The sequence below is a fragment of the Biomphalaria glabrata genome, chromosome 9, assembly GCF_947242115.1.
Source record: "Biomphalaria glabrata chromosome 9, xgBioGlab47.1, whole genome shotgun sequence".
In the NCBI taxonomy this organism is placed as follows: Eukaryota; Metazoa; Mollusca; class Gastropoda; family Planorbidae; genus Biomphalaria; species Biomphalaria glabrata.
The window spans coordinates 24,863,405-24,882,382 of NC_074719.1; the positions used below are offsets into that span (position 1 = coordinate 24,863,405).

General features: G+C 31.7%; 2 protein-coding genes across 15 annotated transcripts in view; one reads left to right on the forward strand and one right to left on the reverse strand.

Annotated features, from left to right (window-relative positions):
- LOC106056324 (EVI5-like protein) overlaps nucleotides 1–5,442 on the forward strand; it is a 78,057-nt gene extending 72,615 nt beyond the window's left edge. For 11 of the 12 annotated variants that reach the window (XM_056040582.1, XM_056040584.1, XM_056040589.1 and 8 more), the window contains one exon: nucleotides 341–2,609. In XM_056040582.1, coding sequence (XP_055896557.1) covers nucleotides 341–1,240 — 900 coding nt within the window. In that variant the 3' untranslated portion in view covers nucleotides 1,241–2,609. Of the gene's footprint in view, nucleotides 1–340; nucleotides 2,610–2,683 lie in introns of those variants that run through there. The other variant, XM_056040592.1, reaches the window with a different exon arrangement.
- A 1,475-nt stretch (nucleotides 5,443–6,917) lies between these two features.
- Nucleotides 6,918–18,173, reverse strand: LOC106056323 (zinc finger protein OZF-like). Of its 3 annotated transcripts, none has more exons than XM_056040598.1 (3): nucleotides 17,981–18,173; nucleotides 11,916–12,356; nucleotides 6,918–11,582 (listed from the first exon to the last, which is right to left on the reverse strand). In XM_056040598.1, the coding sequence occupies exons 2-3, from the start codon at nucleotides 12,177–12,179 to the stop codon at nucleotides 10,218–10,220; spliced, it is 1,629 nt and encodes a 542-aa protein (XP_055896573.1). In that variant the 5' UTR covers nucleotides 12,180–12,356; nucleotides 17,981–18,173; the 3' UTR covers nucleotides 6,918–10,217. The 3 variants fall into 3 exon arrangements, with proteins under 3 accessions (XP_055896573.1, XP_055896570.1, XP_055896572.1); XM_056040595.1 differs by having other exon boundaries at nucleotides 17,893–18,173; XM_056040597.1 differs by lacking the exon at nucleotides 17,981–18,173 and adding an exon at nucleotides 17,686–17,841.
- Nucleotides 18,174–18,978: the final 805 nt, after the last annotated feature.

Below are 18,978 nucleotides of genomic sequence, written 5' to 3' on the forward strand. Positions count from 1 at the left end.
GACAAGGGAAACAACTTGCCTTTAGGCAGTGTCCTTATTAATTTTGAAATATGCAAAACAAAAAAGTTTTGGTTAAAAGTTAATTGAAATGCTAAAAATTTATCTAATGTTTATGATATACAGACCTGAGTTATATATATATATATTAGTGTCTCACCTACCCAGTCAATCATAAAATAAAAAATTCCATTAATTACTAGATTTCATTTATTGAGATCACTACTAATTGTTGTATGTGTATTTACATTCCTCTGTTGATCTATACCATTATCTCTTTTGTTTAGAACCATAACTAGGTAATGTACTTTCCTTTGATGACCTTGTATCAATAATTACGCAGGTCCTACAGCTGCAGCTTTCTTTTTCCTCCAACCACACTGGCAACAGATCATCAATCATGACGGACAGTTTCCTGGGAAATAACTCAGACGAAGAGGTTGATGCAGAGATAAAAGATTCTGAAAATCTTGACCAGACACTCTCAGACATTATAGAGGGTAGGAGTAAATCTTGCTCCAGCAGCTCTGTTGGTGATACAGACGAGAGCAGCACATCTGTTTTGGGGGTTGGACATTTCTTATCTCCTTCTCGGAACAACGATTTAAGACAAAGGGGCCTGCCAACTGATATTTCCTCTGCACACACCGTAGAGGACACAATTCACTCTAGTCCAGATCATGCCAACAGCATGGTCATCAATCATCACGTCACCTCTGCTGCTGATGCAGGGGGAGATCATTCAATCTCAGGGGAGAAAAATGTGAAAGAAAAAGCACAAAGAAGGAGCACCCAGTCCCTACGTGACTTATCAGGTAAGACCTGTGCTGCTAATAGTGGTGTTTGTAAGTCAAGCCAACACAGTGTGGCCTCTGGAAAAATTTATAAGGATAAAATGTATGTCACCGCTATAGCCGACCCAGGTCAGAGTTTCCCTGAGGGGTGGGAGCTCTATGATGAGGTGGTTGTCCTAGATGCAGACCTGAAGGCTAAAGTTATCACAAGAAATTCTTCTGATAGAGAAGTGGCAAGAAAAGCAAACAAAACTGAACTGAATAGTGGTTCTGACAAGTGCACCGTCAGTGCTCATCAAACAAAAACTTTAGATTGCCATGCTAAGGAGATATTAACTAAAATACCAGATGTTGTGGTGATTTATGAACCTTCCTGTAGTGGCATTCAAGGCTGTGAGGAAGGTTCTTCTGAACTTTCTGATTTTTATCTAAAAGAGAGTACTGTATAACACACACTGAACTATGTATTATGTATATATATACCATGGCACACTAATCAAATAAACTTATGCACATTAAGATTTTATTAATATATAATGATATGAAGTACAAGCTGAATTAAAATTTTTTGTATATTTTATAGTTGTATTTTATAATTTACAAACTTTTTTTTTTTAACCTTATTAGTTAATAATCCCAGTATCTTTGGCCAAGCATAAAATATACTTGGATGGAGCAATAGATTACTCTGACACAAAAGAATAAACATTAAATATAACGTAACTTATTGTTCACTGTAATAATGGTTTATACCATTCTTTCTTTTTTTTTTTGTGCTCATTTGAAGATAAAAAAGAAAATCAATAACAAATAAAAAAGCATGGTCTACCTTTGATGTTACTGGTACTTAATATTTTATCACCATTTGCTGACTCGATATTTTGTGTTTGTTGGTTAAAACATAGAAATAATATGAAATTTTTTAAAATTTTATTTTTTAGTGTAAAAATATTTATTGTAATCATGTCTATCATTACCGGGGTACATGTTCATATTCATTACTAACATTTAGAAGCGTATGGATTGTGCAATATAGGAATACATAGATTATTTATAAGAAAATCCAGAATAATTTAAAGGCATTTTTTTTGCCACTATATAATATCTTTTCTAATGAGTGCTATTTGGCAACTGAAAATTTTAAATAAAATTTTAAATAAAAATTACTTTTTAGAAATGTAGTAAGCTTACATTGTATTCTAGAAATAGGAATACTTCAATAATTGGTTCACAAATGTTTTCCTGAAGCTATTCAACTTCAGGGTATTATTAAGTTGGTGGAATTTTAAAAATCTGTTAATATCAGTTGGAAGTGTTTGAAATATGAGCTTTATCTGGAACAAAAAATGATGGAATGCTCTTATAATTGGTCATATAAAAATACTCCATGTAAATATTTTTTTTTATGTATATAACTTCTTGCAAGTACCGGTAATTGAATTTACAAATTTTAAGAAACTAGTTAATTTATTCTTTTTTAATATAAAAAAAAACACCCACAAATCATAACCAGTTAATTGGTCCTAATATTTGTTTTTAGACCTCCCAGTAACGTGATTTAATTATTTACTTACTTGGGTAAAAGGAAACTTGCCAGATAAAAAGCTGGAGTACTTAATCTTTTTTTTTTTAAACTTGTCCTAAGGTATTCAACTAGTGTGTAGTCAGTCAATGGTGTCAATGTGTTCTTTCTATGACTATCTTGAAGCTCAAATGTAGATATTAAAACAGATTAATAATAATAGTTGTTGTTTTTTTTTACATTTGTGCAATTTTTCTTTTTTTAAGGATGAAATTAAAGTTTTATTTTCAATAAACCTTTGTTTTGTTGGAGTTGATTGTATATTGTTTCAGTATTGAACTAATGAATTCTTTGTTATTTTACTTCTCAGATGCTTGACATAAATTTTGATTTTACTTAGACCTTCTGCACTGTGCATGTCCTCCTGTCCTAAGGCTTACCTAGACTGCCAGCCAACTACCTTACCTATGCATGTGAACTGATGTCTACAAGTGTTTGAGCATGAAGTCTTAAGTTGACCTGTGCATAGTTCTCTTTTATTTATATACATTTTTTTTTCTCTAAATTATCACTGAATTCTCCATGCATGCTTGTACAAAGAATGAAAATCTATATTTATACACCATTGGCCATTAAGTCTTTCTGTCTTGATATTCAGTAATATTTGTGTATATTTGAATTAGAACACTCAGCATGTATAAATCCCAATTAAATGTGTGTATAAAAGATTAACAATTACATTTATGTTTCCTGGAAATATTGACCCTTTTTTTTCCCCTCTAGAACTATAGAAGCCTACCTCATTGTTTTAAGGAAATCAATAGCATGGCAGACCCTCTAAAGTGAAATAGGTTAAAAAGTAACTTGGTCTATTTTAAATAACACTTGAAAATGATTCATCTATATAATATTTAGTGGTATTTGTTAATCAAATAGTTTTAAACTAGAATAAAATTGTACTGCTACATAATCCTGGTTATTTTTTCATGATGGTGTCTCCCTACAGTTTTGAGGTCACCCTTCCTAATGGGTATATGGTATATAAAAAGAGCATCCTTTTGTTTAACTGAGCCATAGATTCATATTTCTTTTTCACGAATGTTATAAATAGTAAAAAACAAAACCTATCCTCACACAATAAACATTTTTGTCTGATGGTTTTATCTAAAATACCATGTTAAATGTTGTCAGTGGGTAAAATCTCTCTAAATGTTTTGTTCATTAAAATCTAAAAAATGAATTCTATCTCTAGGCTACTTGTTTTGATGCAAAGGGTCAAGTTAGACCACGAAATGTGGCTTGCCATGGCACAAGGGGTTCAGTTTTTTATTCCACAAGTCTTATCAGCATGACACTGTGTGACTGATTGCTAAAGTGTACACTTGGTTTTTTATCTGGTTAAAGCATGTTTTGTATGTGTGTGTGTTTTTGGTATTAAGTAGATTATTGATTGATGTTATTTCCTTTGATATTTTGTTTTAATTTGTTGAAACACAAAAAAAAAAGTGTGTTAGAAACTAAATGAATCATTGTGTGTTGTTAAGTCAAACCTCAGAACTAGAATGCTAGTTTTTTATTTCCCAAACTAGTTGATCATCCATTTCAGAAGTACATCTTTTAAGAAAACTCAACATGACCCACTAAAAAGTAATTCTGATTTCAGCCCATATAAAGTGAAGCAAAACTTTGACAAAATCCAAATGTAAAGTATGGTAAATTTGCGCATATAAGCCGCGGTTTAAAAATATTTTTTTTACAAACGAATGTGTGGGATTTACACAATTAAAAAATTGATTTTACTCATAATCATAGCAGAATTGAAAACTATGGACATACCGGTGGATCTTTCTACCTCCTATAGATGGCTGTGTGGTTGTGAAATATACATTGGAACACTTTAGGAACATCTCATTCTAAACCTCAAGAAAACAAATAAGACTGAGGATAATACTTTATGTACTGATTGTTTATGGCAAGTCACGCTTTGCACATGCAGGGTATATAAGGGTGCCGTTTTTTTATTTTTTACCTTTTTTGTGTGTGGGTTATACGCATATGCAGGTTATATGCAGGAAAATATGGTATGTGTATCCAAATATATGTTATGGGGCTGAAATCACTGGGTTTAAAGTTGTTTATTAGAGCAATCTTTTGTTTTGAAACAACTATCTCCATACAAGTTTATTTCTCTGTCCCCCATCTTTATTTATATAGTTATCTCTGTACAACAGAACTTATGGCATTATCTCTTTCTTGTGATCTCAGACCTAGTGTTTATCCATTGGGCTGTCACCAAAATGTAATTTAACAATGATAGATTGATTGTAAGTAACTTTCATTCAATTTTAAACTTAATAATATAATAATGATTAATTTCCCCAAATATTGCCATGTAGTCTCTCCCTCTAATTCTGATGTACCCATAATCAATACTTAAAATATTATACTGCTCTTCTAAAACTTGAATGTGTAGCAAGGACTAGATCCTAGTATATTCTATTAAATTTTAATTTCACAAAATCAAGCCTATAATTTCATTATCATTAGTGTGAATCTTAGAGAAGACATTGAGACACTTTTGGTAGTGGTGGTGGCAGCTGTCTTAGTGTTCCGACTGTTTTGATCTCTGCTACTTAACACAACAACTGTGGTAATAAAACTTGTATATATACAAACTCGTTTTTACAATAGTCCATTTGGAACGGTAAAGATAACATATTGCCAGTATGTATATAGCTGTGTATAAAGAATTATTTGTCTGGATTCAGTTTTGTTTGTCACAGTCTTTCACAGTTTTTAATCACATTTATTGTGTGTGTGATATATGTCTGTGGTGAAAGCTGCTATGATATGGTCATACCAAACTCAGTCATTTCTCAATCATAAATGAGCTATGCATATATTGTAGTCTGGCATCTTTTATGTCTCCAGTGTGTGACATTTAAAGTCTTTTTACTGTTGTGCTAATCCCATGGGAAGATGTTATCATATTCAGTGTGTGTGTGCACAAGGTGAGCGATTTTGTGTTTGTCTTGTTACCATGGAATGTGTGTTTATTTTGATAATAGTGTCTTAGTATCCCACCAACTCTTTGACTTGTTCACACAAATAAAAAAAACTTTCAATTTACCGTATTTTCTTCATTGTTTCTGTTCATTCATGACTTAATCAATACCATTACATTAAATATTTACAGAGCAATCAAAATAAGTTGACTGCCTAATTTGTACAGATGACATTGGTCAACACCAGCAAGGGATTGCCTTATTTCAGTGAGGGGCTCCATTTCTTCTTACTGGCATAGTGTTTGGTAGTGCCAAACACACTGGAATCAGAGCCAGTACTCTTACTATCACCATGAAACTGACTACATGTGGGACCAAACAAAAAAACAATAGCAATCTGCAAAAGATGATGGACTTCAAATTCATTTAAAATTGACCTGCATTATGTAAATAACACAATTTATTGGAGAAGGGGGGGGGGGGGGGCCCTCAAAGGTTAAGGGTAGGGGAAACACTTAAGAGACTATACTTTTTATTTATGCTTCAAATTTAATGATATTATACAGAAATGTTATGTATGAGTACCCTATCAAAAATCTAGAAAAAAAAGTTTGAAAATGTTGTTGCTAGGGCCATTTTATTCTGCAAACATACTCATATAAAAAAAAACTACTTGTGCATTTCTTATTATTTTCTTTTTCTTATAAAGGTATTATATGTGTATTGAAATTAAATGCAATAGCTCAGGCAACCCATTCATGCTTTAATAATGCTAGGGAAGAAGGAGCTTTTGCATTTAATTTCAATACACATTTAATACCTTTATAAGAAAAGGAAAAAAAGTCATTCCATTAATTTAATAATAAAAAATTTAAGATTATAGCCTCACCTTCTATCACTCAATGAAATGTTTATATGTATAGTTTTACAGACAGTATTTTTTGTGATCCTTTAGGATTGAAGATTATTACATTCTAGCTCAAACCTCCCACAAAATGGTTGTTGATGGAAGTGGGAAAGGTTGGATCCCTAGACCAGAGAGTATATCAAACAATCAGGGATCCATGTTTTTATAAATCTAAATATAAACAATTTCAGTGTATTCTCACTATATTTAAATATTACAAGAATACTAAACATTATTCTGACCTTCCATGAAAGTCTTCTATGCATATTGATTTCACAAGGCTCTGTGACAAGGTTTTATTGATTGCCAAACAAGTTTTATTTGTGGACATTGCAGCTTATTGGTTTTTATACATTTTCAAGCATTGAATAAACTTTTTTTTTTGGTTTATTATAAACTGTATATTATATTAATCATATACAGTATATTTTATTACCAAGTCCTTAAAACTTGAGTAGTTTTTGTTCTTTCATAATACATATATTTTTAATTTAAAAAATTTAATTAAACCACACAAACACAAAAGCTTTTACATACTATTTTTTTCTTAATGTTCATAAACAACAAATTACAAAATGTTGGTAAACCTATTTAGAGATAAAAGTATGTGGTTTTGAAGGGGGAAAAAAAACAACTAAAAAGACAAATTACATTAAAGAAAGAGATGCACAAAATCCTATTTGAAAAATAAATTAAAAATTAAAATATTTAATAATTACAATTGTCATTAAAATACCATTTGAACTACAAAAACTACAATTGTACAAATAATATTGTATATTTTGAAACAGTAAAAAAACAACATATGCCTTATTTAAATACACATTATTTAAGTGACACAACATTGACAACATATCCATACGAAGATCATTTTATTTTGGTGAACAAGAAAATTATCTTTTGCAATCAACTTTTTCAGTGGGGCTTTCTTAGAATGGCTATTTAACATTTTTCATTGAATTGACAATGGTGTTTACAAGTGCCTTGTTTTTATATTTTAAAAATCTGTCTGGCACCTTATATATAGAATCAGAAATATGAAATATGCATACTTTAAGAAATCTTTAATCTCCTGTGGGAATTCAGTCCAAAAAAGTATACATATTCAACTAAGATTGAGCAGTAGTTAGAAAACTAATTTAAATGTACCGGTACCATACATCCTTTAAATTTTTGCTAAGAGAAGCTTGCAAGGGTTGGTCAATTTCCCTGGGCAATGTTTCTAGCCTCACATAGGTGTTCAGGTGGAAACTGTTATTAGAGGAAACCATTGGGCAAACAAGAAGAAAAAAAAAGAGCCCATTGCACTGGTGGGGTTGGATGAAAGCCAAAAACAAACATGTCAATGCCCATGTACCGTTCCTCATGGGACCTTTTTTTATGGTGCACAGCTGCACAGGTGATGTGTTACAGAGAAGGAATATGGAGGAGTTTTAGCCTCTCTTCTAATCTGGGATACAAGCCATCGCTAATAGGGATGTAATAAGTTACATTGTCTTATCTTTCCCAAAAAGAAGTTTGTTCAAACAGCTTCCATAGGCCTACAGTTCTAAAAGTATTATCAGCAATAAGATACCACTCTTAGGACAGTTAAAAAAAAAGTACCTGTATCCAATTTCAATTTCTCACATAAAAATTAGAGATACTTGACATTTTCTATTTGTTAGGGTTAGTATCAGTATTTCTTCCAAAATCATATTGCATTGTAGCTTCCTATTACTAATTTAGTAAACTAAGAGTCTTTCAGATATACCTGGGAGAACTGCCACAAAAGTTTAATGCACTAACACTGCTGCCTTATATATGATAGAATAGTGAACATCTTTTCCAGCTGACATTCCCGATTACTTATTCACTACTTTGTTTTAAATGCAGAGAACAATATTTTGAAAAAACAAGACCTAAATTATGAAATCCCTTGTATTTAACTGTGAGTGTTACTGCATGAAAAAATTAAAAGTAAAATGTATAAACATTTGCAACCTTGGCAATAATGAGACAGAAAGGTGGGAGAACTACTTCAGGAGCCAGAGGTAGAGAATAGCAAGGCAGATTTTACTAAACATTTGCTAAAAGAAAACTCAAATCAATAATGACAAAACAAAAAAAATAACTGAATCCACCAGTAAATCTTACTCAGCGTGAATTTTCTTGAATATTCGTTGAACAGACAACACAGCTATCAAACCTGATGCTACTATCATGCATGCTTAAATTTGTTGCATGTATTTATTTTTAATAATTTTTCACTCTACCTATATACTGATCCTGCTCCTTTGTTAAGGATCTTGAAAAAGAAAGTGGAAAATGAATCATAAAAAGCTTTCTGCCAATGTGAGCTTTTAATGCAGGTAAAAAACAAAATCATAACATGAAGTCAGTTTAAAGAAAAGAGCATTTAAATTCCTGAAGCTGTTTGATTCAACTGAAACACTCTATAGGACCTATGTGGCATATCAGAGTCATATGGCTTTGTAATTTTTAGCGGCCCCCGAAAGGGGAAAAGACGCTATTAGTTTTGTGCGAAATGTCTGTCCGTCCATCCCGTTTAGATCTCGTAAACTAGAAGAGATAATGAAAATCCGACTTCACAATATTTTAGACCATTCAAAGTTCTGATGCAACGGCTACTTTTTTTTTTCCTGAAAGCGAAAATTCTAATTTTTAAAATTAATTATGCAAGCAGTTTTTTATAAGAAAAAGCTAATTAGTATGCAGTATGTTAGACCTAATTTAAGACGAATAGTAATCTTATAAACATCATTTTCGTGAACATTTTTTCTATATAGCGGAAATTTTTTTTTTTTTTGAGTATTCGAATATGAGATTGAGCCTTTAAAAACAATTAACTTATTTAGTTCGAACAGAGGGTCCCGGGTTCGAATCCTGGTGAAGACTGGGATTTTCAACTTCTGAGTCTACCCAGCTCTAATGGGTACCTGACATTAGTTGGGGAAAAGCAAAGGCGGTTGGTCGTTGTGCTGGCTACATGACACCATCGTTAACCGTAGGCCACAAAAACAGATGAACTTTACATCATCTGCCCTATAGACCACAAACTAGTTAGGCCAGGTTCACATCTAACTTTACATTCACTTTCACATATCCTTTGATCTGTGGGATGGTTGGGGCACTACACAAGATCTGTTAACCTTCTTTCTCCATTCTTATCTCTCATTTGTCTTTGATATAATTTCATTCGGATTTTCTTTCTGAAAATATTGAAGCCTACCTGGGTGGACCACTGGTCGTGCGGTTTGCGCGCTAGACTGTCGTTTGGATTTATCGACGATCGAAGGTTCAAACCCTGCCTGCTCCCATCCCCCGTCGTCCTGCAGGAGGTTTGGACTAGGAAGTAAACTATCTTCAACTCTGAAGGATTATCCGAATTATGTAAAACATTTTACTTCGGGGGCCGATTTTGAGTTTGTGTTTCCACACAAACTGTCTTTTGTAACCTTGTTTTGTTTTGGTCTTATTGTGTCTGTTGTTCAAGATTTATTATTGCAACATATTTTTTTTTAGGAAGGGGGAAAATTGAAACTGTGTGTGAATGAAGAATTCTATTTTTTTTTTTTATACAGTTTGTAGGAACCAATAAGAATGAGACGTCTGTTGTTGATCTGTTAGTGTTGTTGGAATAGGAAAGTCAAGAACAGTACCCTCTTTAATGTACAAATTGTAGCACAGACATGGACTGATACAAAATTCTTAGAAAGCTGTAACAGAAGTGCTTTCTATTTTTAAATATTACTTTATGTTTTGTGTCTGCTATTTCCAGATGCAATGCTATCAATTAAATGTGAAAATTTATCTTGAAATTTTTATTAAAAAAACATACAAACAATATTAACACATTTTTTTTCTAAAAATGGCTACTAATCTATTCCAAATAAATACCTAATTATTAAGAGACATTTCCAACCTTCCTTTCTTTCAGATTTTAAAATATATATGTTAAAAAATCCACCAATAACCTCTAGCTAACCTTTTCAATTGCTTGAAGCACTTTCTAAGACAGAAGAGTGCTTTTCCTTAGAATGAACTAACTGGTGCCTTTTTAAATGGGATGCGCGACTATATTGTTTTTGACATAGTTGGCACTTAAATGGTTTTTCCCCACTATGAACCAACTGATGTCTTTTCAAGAGTGAAGATCGAACAAATTCTTTTTGACATATCTGACATTGAAATGGTTTTTTATCAGAATAAGAAAGCATGTGAATTTTCAAATCAGTAGACCGAGTAAATTTCTTTTGACATATTTCACATTGAAATGGTTTTTCTTCAGCAGCATGGACAAACTGATGAAGTTTTAATTGTGGCATGCAAACAAATTCTTTAGCGCATAATTGACATTTAAAAGGTTTTTCACCAGTATGAATAAGTTGGTGTCTTTTTACATCTGAAGGGCGAGAAAATTCTTTTTGACAAACTGGACATTTAAATTGTTTTTCACTACTGTGAACCAGCAGGTGTCTTTTGAAATTGCTTGAAATGGAAAATTCTTTCTGGCATATTTCACATTTGAATGGTTTTTCCCCAGTATGAACCAAGGTGTGACTTTTCAAATCTGAAGAGCGAGAAAATTCTTTTTCACATACTTGACATTTGAAAGGTTTATCAACAGCGTGAACATAAAGGTGGCTTTTCAACTGGGAAGACTGAAAAAATTCTTTGTTACACACAACGCATTTAAATGTTTTTTCACTAGCATGAAACACCAGGTGTCTTTTTAAATCTGAAGAGCAAAAAAATTCCTTCGGGCATGTTCCACATTTAAACTGTTTTACTCCTGTATGGACAAGCTGGTGTCTTCTAAAATTGCTTGCATCAGAAAATTCTTTTTGACAAATAATACATTTAAATGGCTTTTCTCCAGTATGACCGAAAATGTGATTTTTCAAATCTTTAAATCGTGTAAAGGTTTTATCACATATTTGACATTTCAAAGGTTTTTCACCATCATGAAACATATATTGGTGATATTTTAAAGTTAAAGATTTAGAAAATTCTTTTTGACATAGTTCACATTTGATTGGTTTTTCACCTGTATGAGCAAACTGATGCCTTTTAAAATCTGGATACTGAGAAAATCCTGCTTGACATATCTGACATTGAAATACATCCTTAGCACCATGAACCACTTGGTGTCTTTTTAAATGTGAAGTGCTAGAAAATCGTTTCTGACATGTTTCACATTCATGTGTTTTTTTAGACTTATTAGTTGTTGATACTTTTTTCTGCTTTGCTGAGAGAATTTCACCCAAATGTTTTTTTTCAGTTTGATTTTGTAAGTCTGCAGAAAGTACATCTTTTTCCAAAGTCATTTCTTTATTCTGCTTACTGATATTTACCTGCAAAAAAAAATTCAGGGGTGAACATCAATGAAAAAAAAAAAGAAAAGTTATTTCATGTTAAAGGTATAGCTTTATTAAATTGTTTGTATTGAACAATAAGGCACTAAACTATGTAAATCTTTTAATCCTTAAGTAGATTATGTGGGATGAAAGACTGTAATATTATGAACAGAATGTTCAATGAGTTATTCATTATGATAAGAAATGGTTGAAAAAAAAAAAGGGGGAAAGTAGCTCAAATTTACATTTCACATAGATTTGGTCTGAAAACATTTAAGCTATAAATCTGGATTGACCAGGCATAGCTTTTTTTTAAATTTTAAAAAGTACCTGACACTGGTATCCGGTGATTAGATTAGAAGTTTGATAATCTAGAATTTCTTCAGATGGTTGTTTATCCACATCAGTCTTCTCAATTTTCAGAAACCTAATATCTGTATCAAAGCTTTGTCTGACCTCAGCCTTCTGTGACCCTTTGAGACTTGGTTCTTCTGTAGACTTTGTCATCAAATCACTTTCATCAATTTCTTCCTTTTCACATTTGATCGTAACACTTCCAACATCAGTAGTAAAAGCATGTTCGACACCAGCCATCCTTGCAGGGCTATTTCAGTTTTTAATTTCAGATGACTGTACTAGCAGATGTCTTTCATCTAGTCTGTATTTTCCTTTTTATGTTTGATTATAGTTCGCACATAAGGAGTTGTGTTTTATTTCAGCATCAAAAAGGGTTTTATGAATTTTAAGTTTGTATACAAATATCAAATGTCTCTGCAACAAAAACAAAATATTACTATAAATATCATTATTATTTAGATCTAGTTGATATATTATATATAATATGATATATATATATATATAGAGAGAGAGAGAGAGACAAAAGGAGGACATGGCCTAGGCGTTCTATAGAATGACTAGAACAGCTTTTGGCAATGTGTAAAATTAAAATAGTTTATTAATAAAATAAATTTCTTGGAATAATATTTATTTTTTGCCAGCAATCTAAATAATATAAAACTGCTCTTGAAAGTGTGTAATTTGTTTAATTATGATTATCTAAGCGTACATGACTTGTACAATTGCACTCTACTCTAGAGGTAAAATTTTTCTACAAAAGATGTTTATTATTTATTACCAACAGAACATGTTGTACATGTAGCTTTTCATAGAAACTTTACACAATCTAAGTTTAGATCAAATCATTAAAAAGCCAACTAGATTAAACAACACATTAGATCTCTTCTTAACCAACAGACCTGAATTAGTAGTTGATTATGATATTATCCCTGGTCTATCAGACCATGAGATCATAAAAATTCACAGTCAGCTAAAAGCAGTAGCCAATACAAAACCCAAAAGAAAAATATTACTCTGGAATAAATGTAACCAAACACAACTACACCAAGCTGCACTAAACTTTCAACAAACATTCTTATTAGAAAAAGACATTAACCAACCAGCCGATGACCTCTGGAATTTCATTAAAAATCAACTTAAAAGCATTTTAGAAAATCATATACCAACTAAATACACATCAAACAAAATAAATAAATACTGGTTTAATAATAGACTAAAAAAGCTTTGTTAACAGAAGGAAAACCTATATACTATATAGAAAATTTAAAGAAACTAAGGCAGAAAGAGTTTACAAAAAGTATATAAAAATTAAACACCTAACCCAAAAAGTAAGCAGACAGCTGCAGAGTGAATACATAAACAATGTAATATCTAAATATAACAACAAAAACCTATGGTCATACATTAAGTCTAAGAAAATGGAAACAACAGGCATAGTGCCATTAAAAGATGAACATAACATAATAAATAATGATAATGAAACTAAAGCAAACATCCTAAACAAATACTTTGCATCAGCATTCTCAGCCTCAGGAGACAAAGACATATTACTTAATTTGAACCAAGTAGACAACATAGAAGATATAGTAGTACAAGAAAATGGAATCCAAAATCTATTAGCCAACACCAAACCAAAAAAAGCGTCTGAACCTGATGGTATTCCAGCTAGATTACTCAAAGAACTAAGCAATGAGCTAGCACCAGTATTCAAAATAGTCTTTCAGGCACCACTTAACCAGGGCAGAGTACCAAAGGACTGGAAAGAAGCTAATGTCATCCCCTTTTTAAAAAAGGAGAAAAATCGGACCCAGGAAACTACAGACCAGTATCACTTACCAACATCACATGTAAAATCCTAGAACACATAATATGTAGCAACATCATAAACCAATTAGACAAACATAATATCCTCACACCATACCAACATGGCTTTAGGAAATATAGATAATGTGAAACACAACTAATAGGACTAATTGATGATTTTTCAAAAGGTTTAGATAATAGTGAACAAATAGATGCTATCTTACTATATTTTTCTAAGGCTTTTGACAAAGTTCACTCCCATAGTTTGCTTAAAAAATTAAAATATTTCGGCATTAATGGTCCATTGCATCAGTGAATTAAAGATTTTCTGATAGGGAGAGAACAAACTGTAATATAATAAATGGCTCTAAATCAACACCGATAACAGTAAACTGAGGTGTACCTCAAGGAACAGTCTTAGGTCCACTACTATTTTTAATTTACATAAATGATTTACCAAATTGCATTACTTCAGGAACAAAAGTCAGATTATTTGCAGACGATTACATAATACATAAAACAATAAAAACAACACAAGACACAGATATTTTACAAAGAGAATTAGATGAATTACAGAAATGGGAATCAAATTGGAGCATGTCTTTCCACCCAGAAAAATGTCAGTTGTTAAGAGTAACAAAAAAACTAAAACAAATTAATTCCACTTATCTTATTCATGGCAAACCAGTAACAGACTAAAAACGCAAAATACCTAGGTGTTATAATAAATGAAAAACTGTCATGGAATCCACATATTGATGAAACTATAAAAAAAATCAAAAAAAGCATTAGGGTTTATTAAAAGAAATTTCTATAAATCAAATAAGAACATAAAACTAAAATGTTATTTAACCTTGGTTAGGCCAATAATAGAACATTCATCCTCTGTTTGGGACCCCTCAACTCAAGAAAACATTAAGAAACTGGAACAGACACAAAATAGAGCAGTGAGATTCATAACAAAGGAATATTCACATTTGACTAGAGTAACACCTTTAGTAAAATCACTAAATTTAGAAAGCCTTCAGGACAGAAGACTCAAAAGTAAAGTAGCAATTATACATAAAACACTGAATCATAATCTTCAAATACAAAAACAAAATTTAATAAAATACTCTGAAAGACACAAAGATAAAAAAAAATTCCTTGTCCCATATACTAGGACAAATTTGTACAAATACTCCTTCTTCTCTAGTGCTATTAGAGCATGGAATGGGTTGCCTGAGCTAGCCAAGAAAACCAGTGACTTGGCAGAATTTAAGTCATTGGTTAATATGCATGACTAAATGCATGACGCGTAGGACGTAATCATCATCTTATAAGATAAGATAAGACCAATTTTTCTTTTGCTTTAGCTGCAAATTTTTTAAAATTAACCTTTCGTTATATCACCACCTTCACCTCACCTCCACTTATCCCTTAGTCTGTTGGGGCACCACACAAGATTTGTGGAGTCTTTCTTCATTCTTCTCTGTCTTTAGCCTTGGATAGAACCTCTCTCAATGGCAGGCCTGTCCATTCTTTTATGTTGTCTTCCCATCGTTTTCTGTGTCTGCCTATTCTTCTTTTTCCTGGTATTGTTCCCTGAAGGAAGGTGTTTGCAAGCCCTGAAGAACTTGAAAGTTAATGTAGTATGTCATGTGGTCTTTAAATGTGATACCTAGGATCATTCAGTAGCATCTCAATTCCATTGCTAGGAACCTCCTCTCTAGCTCTGCAGTCAGCTTCCAAGACTCACAAGTAAGCATATAAGAATGTGGCCATTACCAGGGAGCACATAAGTCTTATTTTAGTGTTGACGGCTATGTCTTTGTTTCTCCATATTGTTTTGAGTTTTGCATTTCATTATTTCATTATACAAGTTAAAAGAAATGATTGAAACATTATTATATTCATTTTATATTTGTATTTAAACTAATGAAAATATTTTCAAATAAGTGGAGCGTTTAAGAGTTTTATGAATTACTTTGATCCTCCTTTGCTGTTGCATGTAAACAATGTTTTTTAGCATATTTTAATCACTGATTTTAGTCTAATGGAAGAAGCTAAACATTTTTTAATTACGATTCGTTGATTTAAAGAATTATTTGATTATTTAAAATTGAAATTGCTTTTAGCAAAAGTATAAAAACATGGGCCTACAAAGGTATCTTTAGTCATAAGACCTACTCATCTACTAATACTCTCAATTCTAGATCTAGTCCAATCTAGATCTAGATTATACTATAGATCTAGAGTATTCTAGAGTCTAGATTTTCTATGAAAGAGACTAGATTTAGATCTAGACTCTGTCTCTACTCTCTACTAGACGAAAGAGTCTTTTATTTAGATCTAGATCTATATATAGATCTATAATTTGTAATTCATTTGCTTTTAAGTTTGGAGCAAAAATCAACATTTTAGCATTTCATTTCGCATTTCCAATTTTAGATAAGTTCCTGCATTTTTTTTACATTTCTCCAAAGCAGATGGCAGTTTTTTAGATTCCTGGTAACCAGTATAGCTGTTGTTTTAACCTCCCCCTGCAACTCACACTGATATAAGGGATGAGGGTTAGATTATGAGCCTGTTTGATCGTAGGCTGATGGGCTTATCAAAATAAGCTTCCATTAATCTATAGAAAGACATTCCAATCACACTTATAGTGTTAGCTGTTAAAGGAAAAAGTAGTATAATCTTTATTAAATCATGTATTAATGTATTCATTGTGTAAACTATAATCACTAATTTAATCATATTAAATCATAATTAAATATAAAAGTATCATCTTATATATTACAGACGTTACTTAAAAAAAAAGATGATTACGTCCTACGCATCATGCATCTAGACATGCATGCAGAATTCACTAGCACTAGGGAAGAAGGAACATTTGTAAAAATGTGTCCTAGCATATATGGAATGAGGAATGTGCTTTTATCTTTTGTGTCTTTCTGAGCATTTTATTACATTTTGTTTTTGTATTTTGAAGATTATGGTTCAGTGTTTTATAGGCTATAATTGCTACTTTACTTTATGAGTCTTCTGTCCTGAAGGCTTTCTAAATTGAGTGATTTTACAAAAGGTGTTACTCTAGTCAAATGTGAATATTCTTTAGTTATGAATCTCACTGCTCTATTTTGAGTCTGTTCCAGTTTCCTAATGTTTTCTTGAGTTGAGGATACATATTCAATGATTTTATATTATCTGCCTAACCAAGGTTAAATAATATGTTTTTATTTGATTTCTAGAAATTTCTTTTAACAAACACTAATGCTTTGTTTGATTTTTCAATAGTTTCATGAATATGGTTATGTGGATTCCATGACTTGAAATTAAATGACATGATAATTATCATTCATGGATGTGCATGCTATTAGACTAGTATTAGTATTGCCACTTTGAGATAATCATTTATAATGATTCATGATATATAAAAAAACGATTGAATGATAATCAATCATAATCATATTATTATACAATAATATATATATATATATATATATATAAAAGTCTAGATCTATATACACTACAGATCTAAATAAATGATAATGACATCTTCTTATCTTATATAATATATTGTTGTAACTCCTGTAACTCCGCTCCCGAGCCACACTGATGGTGCGCATCTGAGCACTACTAAACAATAGTAGTGGAAGACATGTTTAGACAGGAAGAAGGACTGTTGGGAATCTGGCAAAAGCCATGGGAGTCTGAACAGTCTGTTGCTGAGTGCTGTCCTGTGTGATACTAGGAAACTGTGTGGGAGACCTGGAGCGACACTGGGAAGTGTGTCGGTGGTCTGTTCTGTGTTCTGGTATGAAGTAGGACTCTTAGAACTTAAGACATATTACTCCCTGTGACTTTATAGCAGAAGTCCAAGTCTAACTAGTAACTATTAGTAAGTATTACTATTTGTTGATGCTTATAATAAATAAATACATCGTTTACTGTTGCTGACCTGTCTTTCGTTGAGTGCCTGCCTTAGAGTTACAACAATATTAATCATCATTAGTTTACATTAATAAAATAAAAGATCAATAAAGTAAAAACAAACAGAATCTACAGATCTACTCATAATACTAACTAATTGTATAATACTATAGTATTAATAATAATAATAAATAGATCTAATATTAATAGACTTTAATTAAATTAATAGTTATACTTTATTTTTATACTAAGAATCTGTCAATAGTATAGTCTATAGTAACTAGAATCTAACTAGATCTAGTTAAGTTAGTCATAGTCCATACTCCATCATGATCATCTAGATCTACTAATAACTAGCTATTCTAGATTAGATTCTTATCTAGATCTACATTCCTCCTAGACCTATAACAGAATATCTTAATCTATTTAGATATCTGATAGGGAACATGATTAGGTGAAAACTAATGTTGATAATCGGTGGGGAAAAAATAACCCCAAAAAAAAAACAAAACAACCTCTTCATATTGAAGTTAGTATCAAGGTAGTCTTGGGCACTTAACTATACAAGTAATAGACACTCGAATTGTGATTGTCTTGAGAGTCGATACATATTAATTTGGACCCAATTATTTTTAAGTGGAATATCTAATCTTAGGGTACTGGATGAGGCAATTTAGATATCATTTTGTTGTTCTATTTACCACAAAAGGCAGTGGAATAGGCATTGGGCTCAAAATCTCAAAATGTAGCCTCTCATAGTGGAGTCACTAGGGTGGGTGTCACCCCCCCCCCCCCCCTGTCCTTCTCCCATCAGAAAAGTGTCGTGTTTTTTGTTTGTTTGTTGAGCCTTAATAATACACATACTTTATAATTAGCTACATTAATTGATTGTTAAACAACTATAAAATGAGTGTCAAATAAATTTTAAAATTTAGTTGTTACAATTTATCTATAGTTCATTTTTGCAACAATGCAACCTAAAATAAATTACAATGTTTTTTTTTATTCTGGATTTAAAACTTAAAAACGTAACAATCACTTTAAATTAATTTTTTTTAATGATTTCATTTTTAATAAATTTGCCCGTTGCGAAAGTGTCGTCTGTTCCATTGTCGAACGTGTTATGTTTTTCGTAAAGAAAAAGTTGGATTAGCCACCACTTTGTTAATAGTTTAAGGTAGGCCTACTTGTATGTATCTTTGACCTTCTTTTTTTCCCTCCCTAAAATCTAATAACGTATGAATTGGATCAGTGTGTACTATGTCAGGTGTGCTTTCAAAAAAAATACAAAGGTGCATTCAGTAATTCTGAATTCTTATAA

Bases quoted from the DNA above. Each gene is read 5' to 3' on its own strand.
- LOC106056323 (XM_056040598.1), bottom strand. From the start codon at position 12,179: ATGGCTGGTGTCGAACATGCTTTTACTACTGATGTTGGAAGTGTTACG. The intron at 11,583-11,915 runs GTACTTTTTAAA...TTTTTTTTGCAG, and splicing joins TCACCGGATACCAGTGTCAG to GTAAATATCAGTAAGCAGAA.